At 54.4% G+C, this 16,609-nt stretch overlaps 1 protein-coding gene across 4 annotated transcripts; it reads right to left on the bottom strand.

Annotated features, from left to right (window-relative positions):
* Positions 1-1,050: 1,050 nt before the first annotated feature.
* Positions 1,051-14,385, bottom strand: LOC132072214 (myosin-6-like). Of its 4 annotated transcripts, none has more exons than XM_059470339.1 (38): positions 14,185-14,385; positions 13,536-13,679; positions 12,797-12,953; positions 12,601-12,628; positions 12,396-12,504; positions 12,222-12,314; positions 12,036-12,099; positions 11,440-11,538; positions 11,199-11,302; positions 10,406-10,544; positions 10,038-10,306; positions 9,679-9,849; positions 9,232-9,541; positions 9,054-9,127; positions 8,829-8,916; positions 8,627-8,744; positions 8,416-8,539; positions 8,081-8,217; positions 7,865-7,991; positions 7,628-7,756; positions 7,297-7,539; positions 6,887-7,063; positions 6,641-6,786; positions 6,474-6,564; positions 5,811-6,200; positions 5,595-5,721; positions 5,375-5,493; positions 4,771-4,967; positions 4,390-4,573; positions 4,149-4,314; positions 3,944-4,068; positions 3,554-3,862; positions 3,272-3,475; positions 2,943-3,068; positions 2,565-2,840; positions 2,041-2,136; positions 1,153-1,287; positions 1,051-1,071 (listed from the first exon to the last, which is right to left on the bottom strand). In XM_059470339.1, the coding sequence occupies exons 1-38, from the start codon at positions 14,383-14,385 to the stop codon at positions 1,051-1,053; spliced, it is 5,817 nt and encodes a 1,938-aa protein (XP_059326322.1). The 4 variants fall into 4 exon arrangements, with proteins under 4 accessions (XP_059326322.1, XP_059326331.1, XP_059326340.1 ...); XM_059470348.1 differs by having other exon boundaries at positions 1,051-1,068; XM_059470357.1 differs by having other exon boundaries at positions 9,054-9,115.
* Between the last annotated feature and the right edge of the window lie 2,224 nt (positions 14,386-16,609).

The following is a 16,609-nucleotide window of genomic DNA, read 5'->3' as shown; positions in this document are numbered from 1 at the left end:
TTAGGGTTGGAAGGAACCTCAGAAGATCATCCAGTCCAACCCCTCTGCCAAGGCAGAGTGACCTAGGGAATTTACACAGGAACATGTCCAGTTGAGTTTTGAATGTCTGCAGACAGGGAGACTCCACAGTCTCCCTGGGCAGCCTGTTCCTGTGCTCTGCCACCCTCAATGTAAAGAAGTTCTTCTTCAGGTTGAGGTGGAACTTCTTGTGTTTTAGTTTATGGCCATTGCTTCTTGTCCTGTCTCTGAGCACCACTGAAAAGTCTGGCACTATCCTCTGGACACTCACCTTTGGCATGCATTGATGAGATCCCATCTGAGTTTTCTCTAGACTTAGGCCCAGCTCCCTCAGTCTCTTTCCCTGGGGAGATTCTCCAGATCCCAGATCATCTTCATGGCCTCCTGGACTCTCTCCAGTAACTCCCTGTCTTTCTTGGGCTGAGTAGCCCAGAACTGGAGCCACAGCAGATGTGGCTTCACTATGACTGAATAGAGGGGCAGGATCATCTCCTTTGACCCTCTGGTCACACACTTCCCAATGCACTCTGGGCACTATGGGCCCTCCTGGCCCCAAGGACACACTGCCATCTCATAGTCAACTTGTTATCCACCAAGACTCCCAGGTCCTTCTCCACAGAGGTGGTATCTCATCTGATTCAGCAGTGCCCTCATATTTTCTCTAATCTTTCCTTTGCTGCTGATACCTTGTTATCCCTTGCCAGATTGAATTCCAAGGTGACTTTGGCCTTCCTTGCTGCATCCCTGAATGCTCTGACAATGCTCTCATGTGGCCTGTCCCTTTTTCCACATCCCATAAATTTTTTCTTCATAAATTTCAGATTTACTAGAAACTTCTATAGGCTCCATCCATATTACGGGTGCCATACAATGGGATAACCCCACCCTCCCCACACAAATCCAACCCCACACAAACGGCTGCTCAATGGTTTTTATTGGCTTTCCAAGCTTGGGGGCTAGGGGGAATTGGGCACTTGGAAGTCTAAATGGGACAGCGGCAAGTTCAGGTAGGATACTTGGAGATCCGGATCTTCACTCTTCATTGAGTCCCTTCTGAGGGAGGAGAAAAAGGGGCTGTTGTGGGGCAGCCATGGGGCAGCCATGAGGCAGCTGTAGGGCAGGGGAAAGTCCCACCTTGGCTCCAATGTCGCGGCTCTTGGCCCGCAGCTTGTTGACCTGGGACTCGGCGATGTCGGCACGCTCCTCTGCCTCATCCAGCTCGTGCTGCGCCTTGCGGAACTTGGCCAGGTTGGTGTTGGCCTGTTCCTCCTGAGGGTGCAGGGACGCCAGTGAGGCTCCCATACAGCTCTGTCTGGCCTCCTGCCACCCCCTCTGCCCCCCATACACCTGACTTTTTTCTTGCTCCATCTGACCCCAGTAGAAACACCTGTTTCTTCACACATTCCATTTTTGAACCACCCAACCATCTATTCAATGATCCATGCATCCGTCCATCCATCCATCCATCCATCCATCCATCCATCCATCCATCCGTCCGTCCATCCATCCATTTAATCTTCCACCCACATAAACTTCAAGCCAGCCTTCCTTCCTTCCTTCCTTCCTTCCTTCCTTCCTTCCTTCCTTCCTTCCTTCCTTCCTTCCTTCCTTCCTTCCTTCCTTCCTTCCTTCCTTCCGCCACTTCCGCCACTTCCGCCACTTCCGCCACTTCCGCCACTTCCTTCCGCCACTTCCTTCCTTCTGCCACTTCCTTCCTTCCTTCCTTCCGCCACTTCCTTCCTTCCGCCACTTCCTTCCTTCCTTCCGCCACTTCCGCCACTTCCGCCACTTCCGCCACTTCCGCCACTTCCGCTACTTCCTTCTACCACTTCCTTCCTTCCCACATCCAACCATGATCTCTCAATCCCATCACCAACTGTCTTTCCTCACCCCCTAATACCCCACCCCTTGACCACCTCATCTCAAGGTCTCCTGCTACTCCCCACTCCTGTCCCACACCCTAAACCCACACTGTCCCCTCTGGGGCAGGGGTGGTCCCACGGCTGCCTGCCCAGTGCTCACCGCCTCCTCTGCCTGTCGCTTGTAGGCCTTGACCTTCAGCTGCAACTTGTCCACGAGGTCTTGGAGCCGGATCATATTTTTACGGTCTTCCTCTGTCTGTGGGGTGAGACACACATGGATCATGCCCTGACCCTACCTGCGCTTGGAATCACCACCCAAGTACAAGGGTCATGTAATGATGTTCTGGGGGATTGGCGCCTCCCTAGATCTGTGGGTGGTCTCAGCTGTGGGAGCAGGAGGTGAGATGTCTTCATTCCCTTGATGAGGTCAGGGGATGGATCATGCAAAGACCCCATGGATCCTGGGATGCTGAGAGATGACCTGGGTGGCTCATAACGCAGACAATATTCTGGATCCCACTGCAGTATCAGACATACATGCAGTGAGAGGTCGAATATCAACTCTAGATAGCCTGTGTCTCTCTGGCCAGCAGGTCAGCCAAGTTTGAAGTCATGTACAGCATGAGATATGAGGCCCTATGGCAAAGGGGCAGGAATTGACCTGGGCCAGCCCAGGAGCCCCACCTGGTAGCTGAGTTCCTTGACGCGACGCTCGGACTTGCGGAGACCCTTAACACTCTCGGCATGGCGCTTCTGCTCAGCCTCCAGCTCATTCTCCAGCTCCCGCACACGAGCCTCCAGCTTCTGCAGCTGCTTCTTGCCCCCTTTCAGGGCCAGCTGCTCGGCCTCATCCAGCCTCATCTGCAGGTCCTTGATGGTCTGCTCCATGTTCTTCTTCATCCGCTCCAGATGGGCGCTGGTATCCTGCTCCTTCTTCAGCTCCTCTGCCATCATGGCCGCCTGCACAAGGAGAGAAGCAAGCAGAGAAGGAGGACCAAAGCATGCTCTCCATCACCCTCCAGAGGAAGGTGTCCTAGATGTTAGTCCCACCATGGCACTCACATCAGTGATGGCCTTCTTGGCCTTCTCCTCAGCATTCCTGCACTCCTGGATGGCCTCTTCCACCTCTGTCTGCAGCTGGGAGATGTCAGCCTCCATCTTCTTCTTCTGGTTGATGAGGCTGGTGTTCTGGAGTTAGAGGACGGGATGTCAGGAGGTGTCCCTTGACCTGCTGGCCCATCCTTCTTCAAGGCCCCAGTATGTAATGACCCCCAACTCCCTGCCAAATCTGAGGGCTTTAAGGATCTGGAGATCTTGGTAACTCAACCCATTAGAAGCCCACACCCATGGATGGAGGTGACCTCTGTCCTTGAAAGTATGTGATGTCTCACCTGTGAGTGGAGAAGCTGGACCCTCTCACTGGCCTCAATCAGCTCCTGCTCAGCCAACTTGCGGGCCCTCTCAGTCTGTTCCACCACTGCCTGCATCTCCTCCAGCTCTGACTGGAGAAGGTTGTTTCTCCTCTCCACAATGGCAATATTCTCCTTCAGGTCTTCATTGACACGTACCATGTCATCCAGCTGCAGTTGGGTGTCCTGTTGGGGTAAATAAAATGGACATAAGCCAACAGCTCAGAGTCCTAGGAAGACCTCCTTATAGGTGGGTAATCCCACCTTGAGGTGAGCCTGGGCTCCTTTCAGGTGGGACTGAGCTTCAGCAGCCACACGGTTGGCATGGCTGAGCTGAATCTCCATCTCATTGAGGTCACCCTCCATCTTCTTCTTCAGCCTCAGGGCCTCGTTGCGGCTCCGGGTCTCAGCATCCAGAGAGGTCTGCAGTGAGTCCACCACCCGCAGGTGGTTGCGCTTGGCCTGCTCCATCTCCTCATCCTTCTCAGCCAGCTTGCGCTCATAGTCTGCCTTGACCTGGTTGAACTCCAGTTGGGCCCTCAGGATCTTTCCCTCCTCATGCTCCAGAGAGGCCTGGTGGATACAAAGAGAAATTAGTGAGCAACAGAAAGGACTTGGACAACATGGGACTCATGGAGATGTGATTTGGCCCACCTCAGCCTCCTCCAGTGCAGCTTGGAGCTCCAGTTTCTCAGCATCCAGCTGCTTCCGGACCTTCTCCAATTCGTGGATGGTCTTGTGGCTGCCACCCAGCTGCTCCGTCAGGTCTGAGATCTCCTCTGCTCAGATAAGATCTCATCAGACTTGGTGGAAAGTGGTGGAATACAAAAAGGTGGGTAGGGAAAGACCACAGTCTCACCTTGGAGGTTCTTGTTCTCCCTTTTGAAGGTTTCCAGGTGCTCAAGTGACTCCTCATAGGCATTCTTCAGCTTGAAGAGCTCAGTGCTGAGGGACCTGGCCTCTTTCTGCGATGCCTCCAGCTCCATCTGTGACTCTTCAAACTTCTGCTTCCACTCAGACAAGATCTGGAGCAAAGCTAGGGGTCACCCTCTATCCCTGTGCCTCCCGACTGCTCCTGTCTCACCAAGGTGTCCTTGTACCTTGTCAAAGTTTCTCTGCTTCTTGTCCAATGCAGCTGCTGCTGCATTTGACCGCTCCAGGTCTGCCATGAGATCTTCAATCTCATTTTGCAGCCGGTGTTTGGTCTTCTCCAGGGAGGAACACTTGGCATTGACTGCCTCCACCGCCTCCTCAGCCTCCTGCAGCCGTTGGGCCAGCTTCTTCCTGCCGTGGGAGAAAACCTGGCTGTGGTGACCCATGGACCACGTGGGTTGGGTCACTTATTCTCCCTATTCATTGGCCAAGGATCTGGATTTCCACCATCTCCAGATCCCTATATCTTCTCCAGATTCTTCTACAGTGGAAGTGTATGCGCTCTTCCCTGCCTCATAGAGGTTTCCTTTCATGGGGAGATGACTCACTTGGCCTCCTCCAGTTCCTCAGTGCGCTGGATGGCATCTGTCTCATACTTGGTCCTCCACTGTGCCACCTCAGAGTTGGCCTTGGAGAGTGAGCGCTGGAGCTCAGCCTTGGCCTCTGTCTCCTCCTCATACTGCTCCCTCAGAAGGTCACAGTCATGCCGGGCTGACTGCAGGGCATGGGCCAGTGCATTCTTGGCCTGGGAGGGAGAGGCAAGGAGTAGGTGAACTTGACCTATGTGTATGTCCTCAAACTCAGTAAGCACTGGTATTTCTCAGCCAAACCTTCTCTAGATCATTCCAACCAAATTCAGCACATCTAGACCCAGAGCAATCTAAAGATGCTCTAGTGTGGCCCAGTTTTACTTCTCCTCGTCCAGTGCCACCCAACCACCCATAGACCAACCCAGCTGCTTCAGAACTGACCTGCTCAGCCCAACCTCTCAGCTGTTAGACTAATGCAACCCAACTCAACCACTCTTAGATGCAACCACCCCACTGAACTGGCCTGAACTTGAATTCCATTTGGTGCTACTGCTATGAGGGTGAAGGGCACCTTGTCTTGTGGCCCTCTTGGAGACCCTATCAGCCATCCCACAAACCTCACCTTCATCTCCTCCTCCAGCTGCCTCTTCAAGTCCTCCATCTGCTGGGTGTATGACTGCTTGCCCCTAGTTAATTGAGAGACAAGGGCCTCCTTTTCCTCCAGCTGGCGGGACAGCTCTCCTGCAGAGGTAGGGCAGCTTTTCAACGTGTAGCAAGGATTGAAGATGTGGGGCAGGGGTTGAGGATGTGGAGTGAGGGGTATGATGGGTGAGGGTTCGCACCATTCTCAGTCTGGAGCTTGGCCCGTTGGGTGCTGGTGTCATTGAGGACTCGTTGTGTCTCCTCCAGCTTGGCCCGGTGTTCAGCTGCCTGGTCCTCCATGGTGCGAGAGATCTTCTCCATGCCCACCTTGGAGGAGAAAAGTATGGAGGGAAGGAATGAAGAAGGAAAATGATGCCCATAGTGGAGACAGGATTTCCACCTTGGCCTCTTTCTACCTTGGCTTTTATGAGTTGCTCCATGTTGGAGCTGAGGTCATCCAGCTCCAGCTTGAGGTCGCTCTTCTCCTTCTCCAGCTTCTGTTTGACGCGCTGTAAGTTGTCGATCTGCTCGCTGAGCTCAGCCACACTGTCGGCGTGCTTCTTGCGTAGCGCAGCAGCCGTGGCCTCATGCTGCAGCGTAGCCTCCTCCAGGTCCCGCCGCATCTTCTGGAACTCTGCCTCCCTCTTCTTGTTGAGCTCGATCTGTACTGATGTGACACCACCCGCCTCTTCCAGCCGCTCGCTGATCTCCTCCAGCTCCCGTGACAGGTCTGAGCGCAGCTTCTCCACCTTGGCTCTTCCTGTCCGCTCTGCTTCCAGCTCCTCCTCCAGCTCTTCAATCCGTGCCTGTGCTCCAGTGATGGAGCTGTTGTCAGCAGACTTGGCTCCACCCAAATCCTCCGCTCAACTGAACCAATTGAGCTGGAGACTTTTCAACCCAACTCACCCCAGTAAGCTGAAAATACTTCAGTTCATGCCAGACATTCTGAACATTCGTCAACCAAATGAAACTCCTAAACTCAGCCTAACCAGATAGAGACTATAGAGATTCTTCATGTCAACCCAACCAGCCAGAGGCTCTCCAGTCCAGCCCAAATAAGCAGAGAATAGATCCCTCACCTGCAGCTCTTTCAGCTTCTTCTGGAGCTGCAGAGCCAGAGCCTGCTCATCCTCAACCTTGCTGTTCTGCTGGTTGATCTCAAACTCTTTCCTGCAAATGAAAGCAGTTAGCAGTGAGGTCCTTGCCCTTGCCCCAGTTTAGATTGAGGAAAGAGGTCCAGTTTTACTTCTTGAGCTTCTCTTCCAGCTGCTGCTTGTCATTCTCCAAGTCCATTATGTTCTCCTGGGTCAGCTTCAAGTCACCTTCCAGCTTCCTTTTTGCCCGTTCCAGGTCCATCCGGACCTTCTTCTCCTGTTCCAGGGAGCCTTCAAGCTGTGTGGAAACATGGAAAAGGGGAGAACCTCAGTTTTCCATCATATCTGCCCCAGAAAATGCCTTAGCACTACTCATGGTAGGACCAGACCACACTCACATCATCCACTTGCTGTTCCATCTTGAGTTTGGCCTTTGTCAGGGTGTTGACTTTGTCCTCCTCTGCCTGCAGGTCATCCAGTGTCTGCTGGTGAGATTCTTGCAGGGCCTTCTTTTCCTTTGTTAGCTTTGCAATGGTTTCATCCAGCCCAGCCATCTCCTCTGTGAGGTTCTTGACCTGAAGGAGGAGAAACACTAGGCCTCCAGCTTAGTACCAGAGGTAGGGCAAAGCTGAGTGATGCTGCTGTTGTCCTTGGCCAATGAGGCAACTGCAGTGGTAGAGAACCCAAAGGATGTTGAGTCTTCGTGTAGCCCAGATCAACTAGCCTTGGATCTCCTCAACTCCACACTACCAGGTTGTGTTGACCCAAATCCCCACAACTTAAGGTCAAGGCCTCTCTCCACCCTCACCTTGTTCTCAGTGGCATGTTTCTCCTTCTCCACCTTGGCCAGAGTCAGCTCTAGATCATCAATATCCTTCTTCAGCTCTGAACACTCATCCTCCAGCTTCCTCTTCCTAGCTGTCAGCTCGGCGTTCATCTCTTCCTCATCCTCCAGTCTCTCTGTAAGCTCCTTCACCTTGGCCTCCAGCTGGATCTTGTTCTTGATCAGCTGGTCACAGCGCTCCTCAGCATCATTCAGGTTGTCCTGCTCCTGTATTGGAGTGGTAGATGAAGTAGGATGGCCCTGGAGGGCTGCTGGTCACCCCCCTGACATGGTTTTTTGGGGCAGTCTCACTTACGGCCTGCACTTGGAGCTGAAGGTCATTCTTCTCCTGCAGCATGGAGACCATCTTCTCCTCCAGCTCCTTGCGCCGGGTCTCCGACTTCTCCAGGGCCTCCTTCAGCCGCCCAAACTCTTCCTTCATGTTCTAAAGCAAAGCCCAGGAGACCAGTAGCCACAGCCAATCCCCTCTATCCATCAACCCCACCAAATCCATTTTGGATCCCAAGCTGCCTGCCTCATCACCTCCTCTCACCTGCATCTCCTTTTCTGTCTCAGCACTCTTCAACAAGGGCTTGATCTTGAAGTAGAGCTTCATCCAAGGCCAGTTCTTCACCCCCATGAAGGCCCTGATGTTCCACTGGATCACCAGCAGTGAGTCCCTAGAATGGTAAGACAGATGTCACTACACCACCAATCTGGTGACCCACCAGATATCCCTTCTCTAGGAGAAAGACCCCTCCCCTCTCACCGGCGCTCCAGGATCTTCTTGAACTCAATGCGCATGAGCTGTCCTCGGGCCTGAGCCTGGATGCGGGTGATGATGCGGGAGAGCCGCTCATCCCGCATCTCCTCCAGCAGTCCCAGCAGCCCAGCCTTGAAGAAGACCTGATGGACGAAGGAGGCAAGCAAGAGGGTGAATTGGTTGGGAAGAGTTCATGGACAGATGGATGGGTTGATGGGTTGTTGGGAGAATGAAGCGATGGATGGTAGGGTGGATAGGCAGGTGGACACATCAGTGGTGAGACCATGGGGTCCACATGACCCCATGGGTGGTAGGACCATGGAGACACCATGTGCCCTTACCTTGGTGTGTCCAAATTTATACTGGTTGTGGTCAATGTCAATGGATCCCAGGAGCTTTTCAGCGCCCTTACGACTGTCAATGAACTGCCCCTCAGGGATAGCAGCAGGGTTCAGGATGCGGTACCTGGTGACCAGAGAGGACAGGAAACATCTGAATTCGGTCCCAGTGGGGTTGTCCACCCCATCCCCACATTTTCTCCTCTGTGCCTACCGCTGTCGGAAGTCCCCATAGAGGATGCGATTGGGGAAGCCCTTGCGGCAGATGCGGATGCCCTCTAGCACCCCGTTGCAGCGCAGCTGGTGCATTACCAGGGGATTGTCCATCACACCTGGCAGTGGGTCAGAGGGGTGGTGTCAGCCACAAGCCACACCTACCACCCTTCTCCCTGCCCTCAGCCCTGCCCTTTGCTCACCCGGCTCCTTCCGCTCATTGGGGATGATGCAGCGGACAAAGTGAGGGTGGGTGGTCTTGAGGTTGGCCATCAGCTTGTTAAGGTTCTCCTGTTGAGGGAGGGAGGAGAGAAGAAGCTGACTAATGAGAGAGCAAGAGAGGGTCTGTGGGACTGAAGGGGTCTTTCACTACTCAGGAGATTGTCCTCCCATTGCCCCAAACCGGGTCCACTATGTAGGTCACTCACCCGATGCAGTGCTGAGACGGTCTGAAAGGAGGAACCTTTCTTCTTGGCTCCTTTCCCCTTCCCTCCATCACCACCTAGAGAGAAGGGGGATAGGGTAACACAGGAAAGAGGGTGACTAGTAGACAGTAGTCTTCTCCATCAACTCATTGCTCCATCACCCCATCATCCATTCACCCACCAGCATCTGCCCCAGCGTAGTTGGAGAAGAGGTTGGCCAAGAGCTTCAGGGCTGATTTCTGGTAGAGCCCCACAACCGTCTCATTGAGAGGATCCTTGTTCTTCTCCAGCCACCCAATAATGTTGTAATCCACTGTGCCAGCATAGTGGACAAGAGAGAAATGGGCTTCTGGCTTCCCCTTGACATTGCGTGGCTTCCCAAAGTTGGCAGACTTGCCCAGGTGATTATCAAAGAGCTTGGCCTTGAAGGTCATGTCTGAGGCTTTGGGAAACATACACTCCTCCTCCAGGATGGACATGATCCCCATGGGCTAGGAAGAAAAGTGGTGGTGGAGGACACCAAGCACAACCCAGCTGATCAACTTTGGGGCCCTGGCAGGCTCCAGCTGAAAGGGCCCTTCCCCCCGAAGTCCTTTCAGCCCCCACGAGACCCTGGGGGAGGTGGTACCTTCTCAATGAGGTCAATGCAGGCCTGGAGGTCCATGCCAAAGTCAATGAACTCCCACTCAATGCCCTCCTTCTTGTATTCCTCTTGCTCCAGCACGAACATGTGGTGGTTGAAAAACTGCTGCAGCTTTTCATTGGTGAAGTTGATGCAGAGCTGCTCAAAGCTGTTGAACTGGGGAAGGAGAGAGAAGATGAGGTTAACTGGCATTCAACAGAATGCCTGATGAGATCCATAGGTGAACCTGAGCCCCAACTGGGTCAAAAGAACGCCCAGTAGTATCGATGAAGTCAACTCAACACCCAAGAGGATCAACACAACCCCCAAGAGGACAAATACCCTGCCACCCCCTCAGTCCTCACATCAAAGATCTCAAATCCAGCGATGTCTAGCACACCAATGAAGTACTGCCTTGGCTGCTTGGTGTCCAGGGAGTTGTTGATCCTCACCACCATCCAGTTAAACATCTTCTCATATACAGCCTTGGCCAAGGCCCCAATGGAGTAGTACACCTGCTGGACATTCTGCCCCTTGGTGACATATTCATTGCCCACCTTCACCCGTGGGTGACACAACCCCTTGAGAAGATCAGCCGAGTTCAGCCCCATCAAGTAGGCTGACTTGTCAGCATCTGCAGAGCATCAAGAAAAAGACGTGCTGTCAGATTCCACCTAAGTGACCCCAAGACCTCTGGTGACCCCAAGACCTATGTCATTCCGTACCCACTCACCTTCAGTACCATCTGGTTCTGCCTGCTCTTCCCGTTGCTTCTGCTTGAACTTCATGTTGCCAAAGTGCATGATGGCACCTGTCAGCTTGTAGACACCAGCCTTCTCCTCAGCTGTGAAGCCCAGGACATCAAAAGCGCTCTGGGTGATAGGGAGAGGGCCTTGCCACCAGCTGTGGTCATGGCTCTCTGCTGGCCACCATTTGTGTCTCTCTGCCCTTCCAGCTCATCAACTCCTCTGTCCATCTGCAGACTCATCCACCCATGTACTCTCCCATTATGGATTCACCCATCCGTACATCCATGTGAGGACTCATGAATCCATGGATCTAGCTGTCCATCCATTCATGGATACATCTATCCATCTATCCGAGGACTACATTCATCCATTTACATATCCATGGATTCTTCTAACCATTCATCCATCCATAGACTCATCCATTTATGGATTCATCCATCCATGGACTGATCCATTCACCATTAACTTCATCCATGCATCCACCGACTCATCTATCTGTTTAAGGACTTGTTCACCCACGGACACATCTGTTCACCTAAGTACTCCCCCACCTAAGTACTGTTTTTATCTCCATCCAAAACCTCCTCCACTCCCTGCCTTCTGTCCTACCTTCTATCCCTCACCCCACATCATCCCACTCCACCAACCTACCATCTTCCACCCTTCCTATCCTCCACCTCTCATCCCTATGTTCCTCCTCTCCTCCACCTATCTATCTTCTACTATCTCAACCATCCACCTTCACGGGGATGTCCACCTGCCCACTCCACCACTTACGTCAGTTGCCAACAGCTCTTCAGAGTCATCAATGGAGGCCACAGTCACCTCTCCTTGGGAGACATAACTGTAGTCATAGGGGTTGTTCGTGATGAGAAGCATCTCTGTTCCGTGGGGCCAGGATAGAGAGAAAAACTGAGCATTTGGCTAAACAGCCCCAAATCATCCTCAATTGCCCCAGGAAGGAGTGGAGAATTGGAGAAGAGGAGGTAGAAGACTCAAGGCCAAGCATCCTACTCACCCAGCAGCTCTGGCTTCTTATTGGAAAGGATCTGGTAAAAGATGTGGTAGTTCCTCTCAGCCTTCAGCTGGAAGATAACACGGGACTTCTCCAGGAGGTCTGAGGTGGATATGGAGAGAAGGAGGATGGAGGTTGCGGTGAGGAGATGGATTGAGATGTGGAGAGATGGATGGTGGGATGAGGAGATGGAGGGAAGGAGAGAGGAAAATGAAGGGTCAGATGGACAGTGGGATGAGATGATGGATCCATCAACCATGAAGACAGATGAAGGGATGGACATGGATGAAGGGGAGGCAGGCAAGGAGGGAGAGAGGGAGGTAGACACAAGGAGATGGAGGAACAAAGAATTGGAGGTGGAGGGTCAGGTCAATGGTGGGATAAGGAAATGGAGATGAAGAGGCAACTGAATGAAGGGAAGAAGGGAGATATGTGTGGATGAATGTAGCTCCTAGGTGGATGGATGAAGTTCATGGGTGGATGGAGGAGTCCATACATGGACGAGTCCTAGGATGGATGCATAAATCCATGAATAGATAAGTCCATGGATGGATAATGGACTACAAGACAGCCTCTCACTGGGCTCTCAACCCACTCACAGGTCTCAATGTCAGCTGATGCCAACTTCCCGGTGGCCCCAAAATGGATCCGGATGAACTTTCCCTGGGAAAGCAGTAGCAGGAGGTGGAGGTGGCTGCCTTCATGCAGCAGATCCCACACTATAGATCCTGTCCCACAAACTGTCCCACAGACCCTTCCTCATACAACCCACCCCCAGCACTCACAAATCGGGAGGAGTTGTCGTTGCGGAGGGTCTTGGCATTGCCGAAGGCCTCCAAGGCAGGGTTGGCCTGGATGATCTGGTCCTCCAGGGTGCCCTGCATGGGGTGGGACAATGCTGGGTGTGAATACCACTGGGGTACACTCTCTGCCAAGGGTACATGGACTGAGGAACTCACCTTGCTGCTATTGGTCACCTCCTTCTTGCGGTCGCCAATGGCAGCAATGCTGGCAAAGTATTGGATGACCCTCTTGGTGTTGACTGTCTTCCCCGCCCCGGATTCTCCGCTGGGGGAGCAACAGTAAGATATTGGATAACATCCTGATGGGTCCTTCATCCCACCCCACTGCTCTGGGGCAGGGCTGGGCAAAGCAGGGCCTTACGTGATGAGGATGGACTGGTTCTCTCGGTCTGCCAAAAAGAAAGAAGAGTCAGGTGGGATGAAGCTGGGAAACATACTTGGGGTCTTAGGGTTGAGGCTGAGATCCTCCATCCTCCCAGGTGAGAACCAGTTCTAAGTCAGGAGCCATTTATTGGAGTGGGGTCTTCTAGTTTGAGGTCTTCACAGGACATCCTTACCTGTCAGCATGTTCTGGTAGGCATTGTCAGAGATGGAGAAGATGTGGGGTGGAGCTTCACTCCGCTTCTTTCCCCGGTAGGCAGCCACCACCTCAGCATTGTAGACAGGCAACCACTTGTAGGGGTTGACAGTCACACAGAAGAGCCCCGAGTAGGTCTGAAGAAAACGGCAGGCAGGTCAGAGCCAGGAGGTGCCAGCCCACCAGGTGGGGACATCCTAGGTCTAGGTGGCCCACAGGATGTGGTGACGGAATGTCCTGATCTTGTCTGAAAAGGGTCGGGAGAAGGGACATCTTGGGTCTGGGTGGCCACAACATGCAGAGGGCTGAGACACAGATGGGACACCTCTTGTCAGGGGCCCAAGGGATCTGGGGATGGAACATATTATGTCTTATGAGGGAGCTATTGAAGTGACATCTTGGATCTGGGTGGCCACAGGGGTCAGGTGATGCAACACCTGAGGTCTTGGTGGCTGAGGCAGTCTAGAAATGGGATTATTTTTTGTCTGGGTGGCCCAAGGGGGCTGGAGAAAGAGCCACCACATTCTAAGTGTCCCAAAGTCCATGAAAAAGCCACACCAGGTTTTAGGCTGCCCATAGATTCTCTGGAAGCCACATCTGTACTAGGTATCCCAAGAGCTTTAGGGAAGGGTCACTAGTTTCCATCCATCTACCCCATAGGCTGTGGGGAAGGCCTCGCCTACTTCCCTGGTGCTCCAGGGGCTTGTGGGAAGGCTCACATAGATCAGCCAAGAGGCATAGCGCTCCTTGAGGTTGTAAAGGACAGCAGGCTCATGGAGGAAGGTCAGCATCGCCATGTCCTCGATCTTGTCAAATTTGGGGGGGTTCTGCTGGTGAATGTCAGCTTCCTTCACCGTCACGGTCTGGGGGGAATGGAGAGACATGGGGCTGGGGGTTGGGAGATGTCCATGCCTTGGGGTGTAGGGGTGCTCCATTGGTAGGATTCCTTAATGGGTTGAGAGGGGTCCCTCTCCTAAGGTTTGGAGGGTACCCCCCATCAGTTGTGAGACTTGAATGGGTCAGAGCTCCCACCACTATCAGCCTGGTTTCCCCCTCCTCCGTTTGCTCTCCCCCAAACCTTCAACCCCCCTCCCTCCTTTAACTCCTCCCCCATTAATTTCATCCCATTAATTCCTCCCTCGTTAACCCTTCACCCCCCTACTTCCCACTAACTCCTCATACCCTATGATGCCCAACCCCCTCGTTTTTTCCCTGCACCTGTCATTCCCTATCCCCTATGCCCCCACCTGCCATCAACCCTTGCCATCCTTATCCCATCCCTCCATTACCCTCTCACCCCCATTAACCCTTTGCCCCACATGGCCCCTTGCCCCCCTCCCCTCACCCCCCCATCCGCCAGCTGCCCACCTCTCCCAGCTCAGTCTGCACGGTGGCCTCCCCTCCCTGCCGCCCCGTCACCCGGCCCCGCACGAACTCCTCCCGGGGGTGCGGGACGAAGCACTCGCTGCGCGGGTCGAAGGGTCTGGTCTGCGCTGCCAGCCGCTCCCGCTCCCCGGGCCGCAGGAACGGCGCTGCCGCCCCCAGCGCTGCCAGCACCGCGTCCGCCATCCTGCCCCGCACAGACACGGACCCTGCATCACCCGGGGGCTGCCAGCCCGTGGCCACAGGGTCCTGCCCCCTGTTCCATGGCCCCACACAGCCCCACTGGCCAGAGCCCATTGCCGTGCATGGGCCCCCTGAGCCATGCCCAGACCCCTATGGCAGACCCCAGAGCCAGACACAGAGCTTTGCAGCTGTGCACAGCCCCATGCATGGGTCCCTATAGATGTGCAGGGAGCCCTGTAGCCCTCTGCACGCCCACGTAGTCATGCACTGCCCCCTGCACAGACTCCTGCAGTGATTCAGGGACTCCCTATAACAATTAAAGGGACCCTTTTAACCATTAAAGGACCCCTAATGGTGACGTACAAGACTTCATAGGTGAGTATGGCCCCACGCACAGAATCCTGTAGCCATTCATGACCTCATGTATGGAGCCCTAAACACTGCACAGACTCCCTGTAGCTGTGGGCAGACCCCTATAATCATGCGAGGACCCCAGTCCCATGCACAGCCCCATGCACAGACTCCTGTACTGATGCAGGCACCCCCACAACCCTGGAATGGTGCATGGCCCCCTGCAGCACAAAGACCCCTATAGCCACACACAGACCCCCATAATGATTCAGGCATCCCTACAGTGATGCACAGAGACCCATAGCAATGCAGGGACCCCTATAACAATGCAGGGAACCTTAGAGTCCTGCACAGCCCCACACGCAGACCCCCACAGCAAAATATGGATCCCCTGTAGTGATGTGCAGACCCTTTAGCGACACACACACCCTATAGCAGCATGGCCCCACCACTCCCCCCACCCAAAGCACCCATCCCCATGCTGCCCCACAGCATCACCCTCACCTGGAGTCTGTGGATCTAGCAGGTAAGATGAAGGAAGCTGAAAGAACATGGAGAGGGTGAGTAGGGCTACATCCCTTGCCCCCTATAGACCCTCTTTGCCCCATAGACCCCTTTATGCCCCATAGATCACTTTGCCACATACACCCCATAGCCCTGCTGGTGCCACATAGACCCCCTGGGTGCCCCACAGACCATCGGTATCCCCTAGATTGCTGTGTCCCCATAAATCTCTTTCCCCCACAGTTCCTCGCAGTGATTCTTATAACTTCTTGCCTCATAACCCCATGTGTACCCCACCGGTCCCCACCACCCAGAGAACCCCTATGTGTCCCATAGGCCCCCTGTCCCCCATATTCCCCCTCAGATTCCTGTGTGCCATAGATCCCCATATGCTCCATAACCCTCCTGTGCACCCCATAGCCCCCCATTTCCTCCCCCAGCCCTTCATATCCACATTCCCACTATGTCCCCCACCCTCTCCCTCTCTGCCCCACGCCGACACCTCTGCCAGCCCCGCAGCCCCAAGGCCTTTATAGACCATCATGGGATGGGGAGGAGCATTCCTGGGGAGGGGGTGGCTGATAAAGGAGGAGGGGGGCACCTCCCCCCCGCTTCCCCCGCCACAAGGTGGCATCTCTCCAGTGACTCTGGCATCCAGGACCCACATATTCACCCCACCCAGGATGATCTGTGGGGCAGAGCTCTAGGGGTGAGCAAGGGCTGTCCAGACCCCTTGTGGGGGTGGGATGTGGGGTGGGCTAGGGGGCCTGGATGCCTGGGTCCCTTGTGTAGGAGGTGTCTGTGGAGCCCAGATGTCTGGAACTCTGGTGTGGGGGGCCAGGGGGCGGGAACTAGGGAGCCTAGGTGCCAGGGTCCTTTGTGTGTGTGTGTGTGTGTGTGTGTGTGTGTGTGATCTCTGGGGACCAGGGCGCTTTGGTGGCGTTTGTGATAATTCCATGGGTCCCAGATGCCTGGGTTTCTTGTGTGCGTGAGATCTACGGAGCCCAGATGCCGCCCTGGGTTCTTTGTGCATGGAGGGGATGTATGGGGCTGGGACTCCAGGGACCTGTGTGGAGGGGGTGCCTATGGGGCCGGGATGCCTGGGTCCCTGGCCAATGTCCTGTCACCCGTGGGGTGGTGACAGCTCTGCCCTGCCAGGTCTATATTGGGACACGACCGGAGAGGGGGGAAGATTGTTATCTCGTCCCCTCCTCTCCAGTGAGGCGCCGTGGGGCTGCCAGGGGTCTGAGGGACGGGGGGGTCTGGCAGCAGTCCCCGAACACCGTGTCCACTTTGTCATCAAGGAGGTGACAAGTGTTCCCGCGAGGTGACACATTCCCGCGGGCGGGGAGGTCCCCACCTCCCCATTTTG

The sequence above is a fragment of the Ammospiza nelsoni genome, chromosome 1 (genome assembly GCF_027579445.1).
Source record: "Ammospiza nelsoni isolate bAmmNel1 chromosome 1, bAmmNel1.pri, whole genome shotgun sequence".
Classification (NCBI taxonomy): Eukaryota; Metazoa; Chordata; class Aves; order Passeriformes; family Passerellidae; genus Ammospiza; species Ammospiza nelsoni.
The sequence above is the reverse complement of the archived record's forward strand: the minus strand, read 5'-3'. Positions and strand labels throughout refer to the sequence as shown.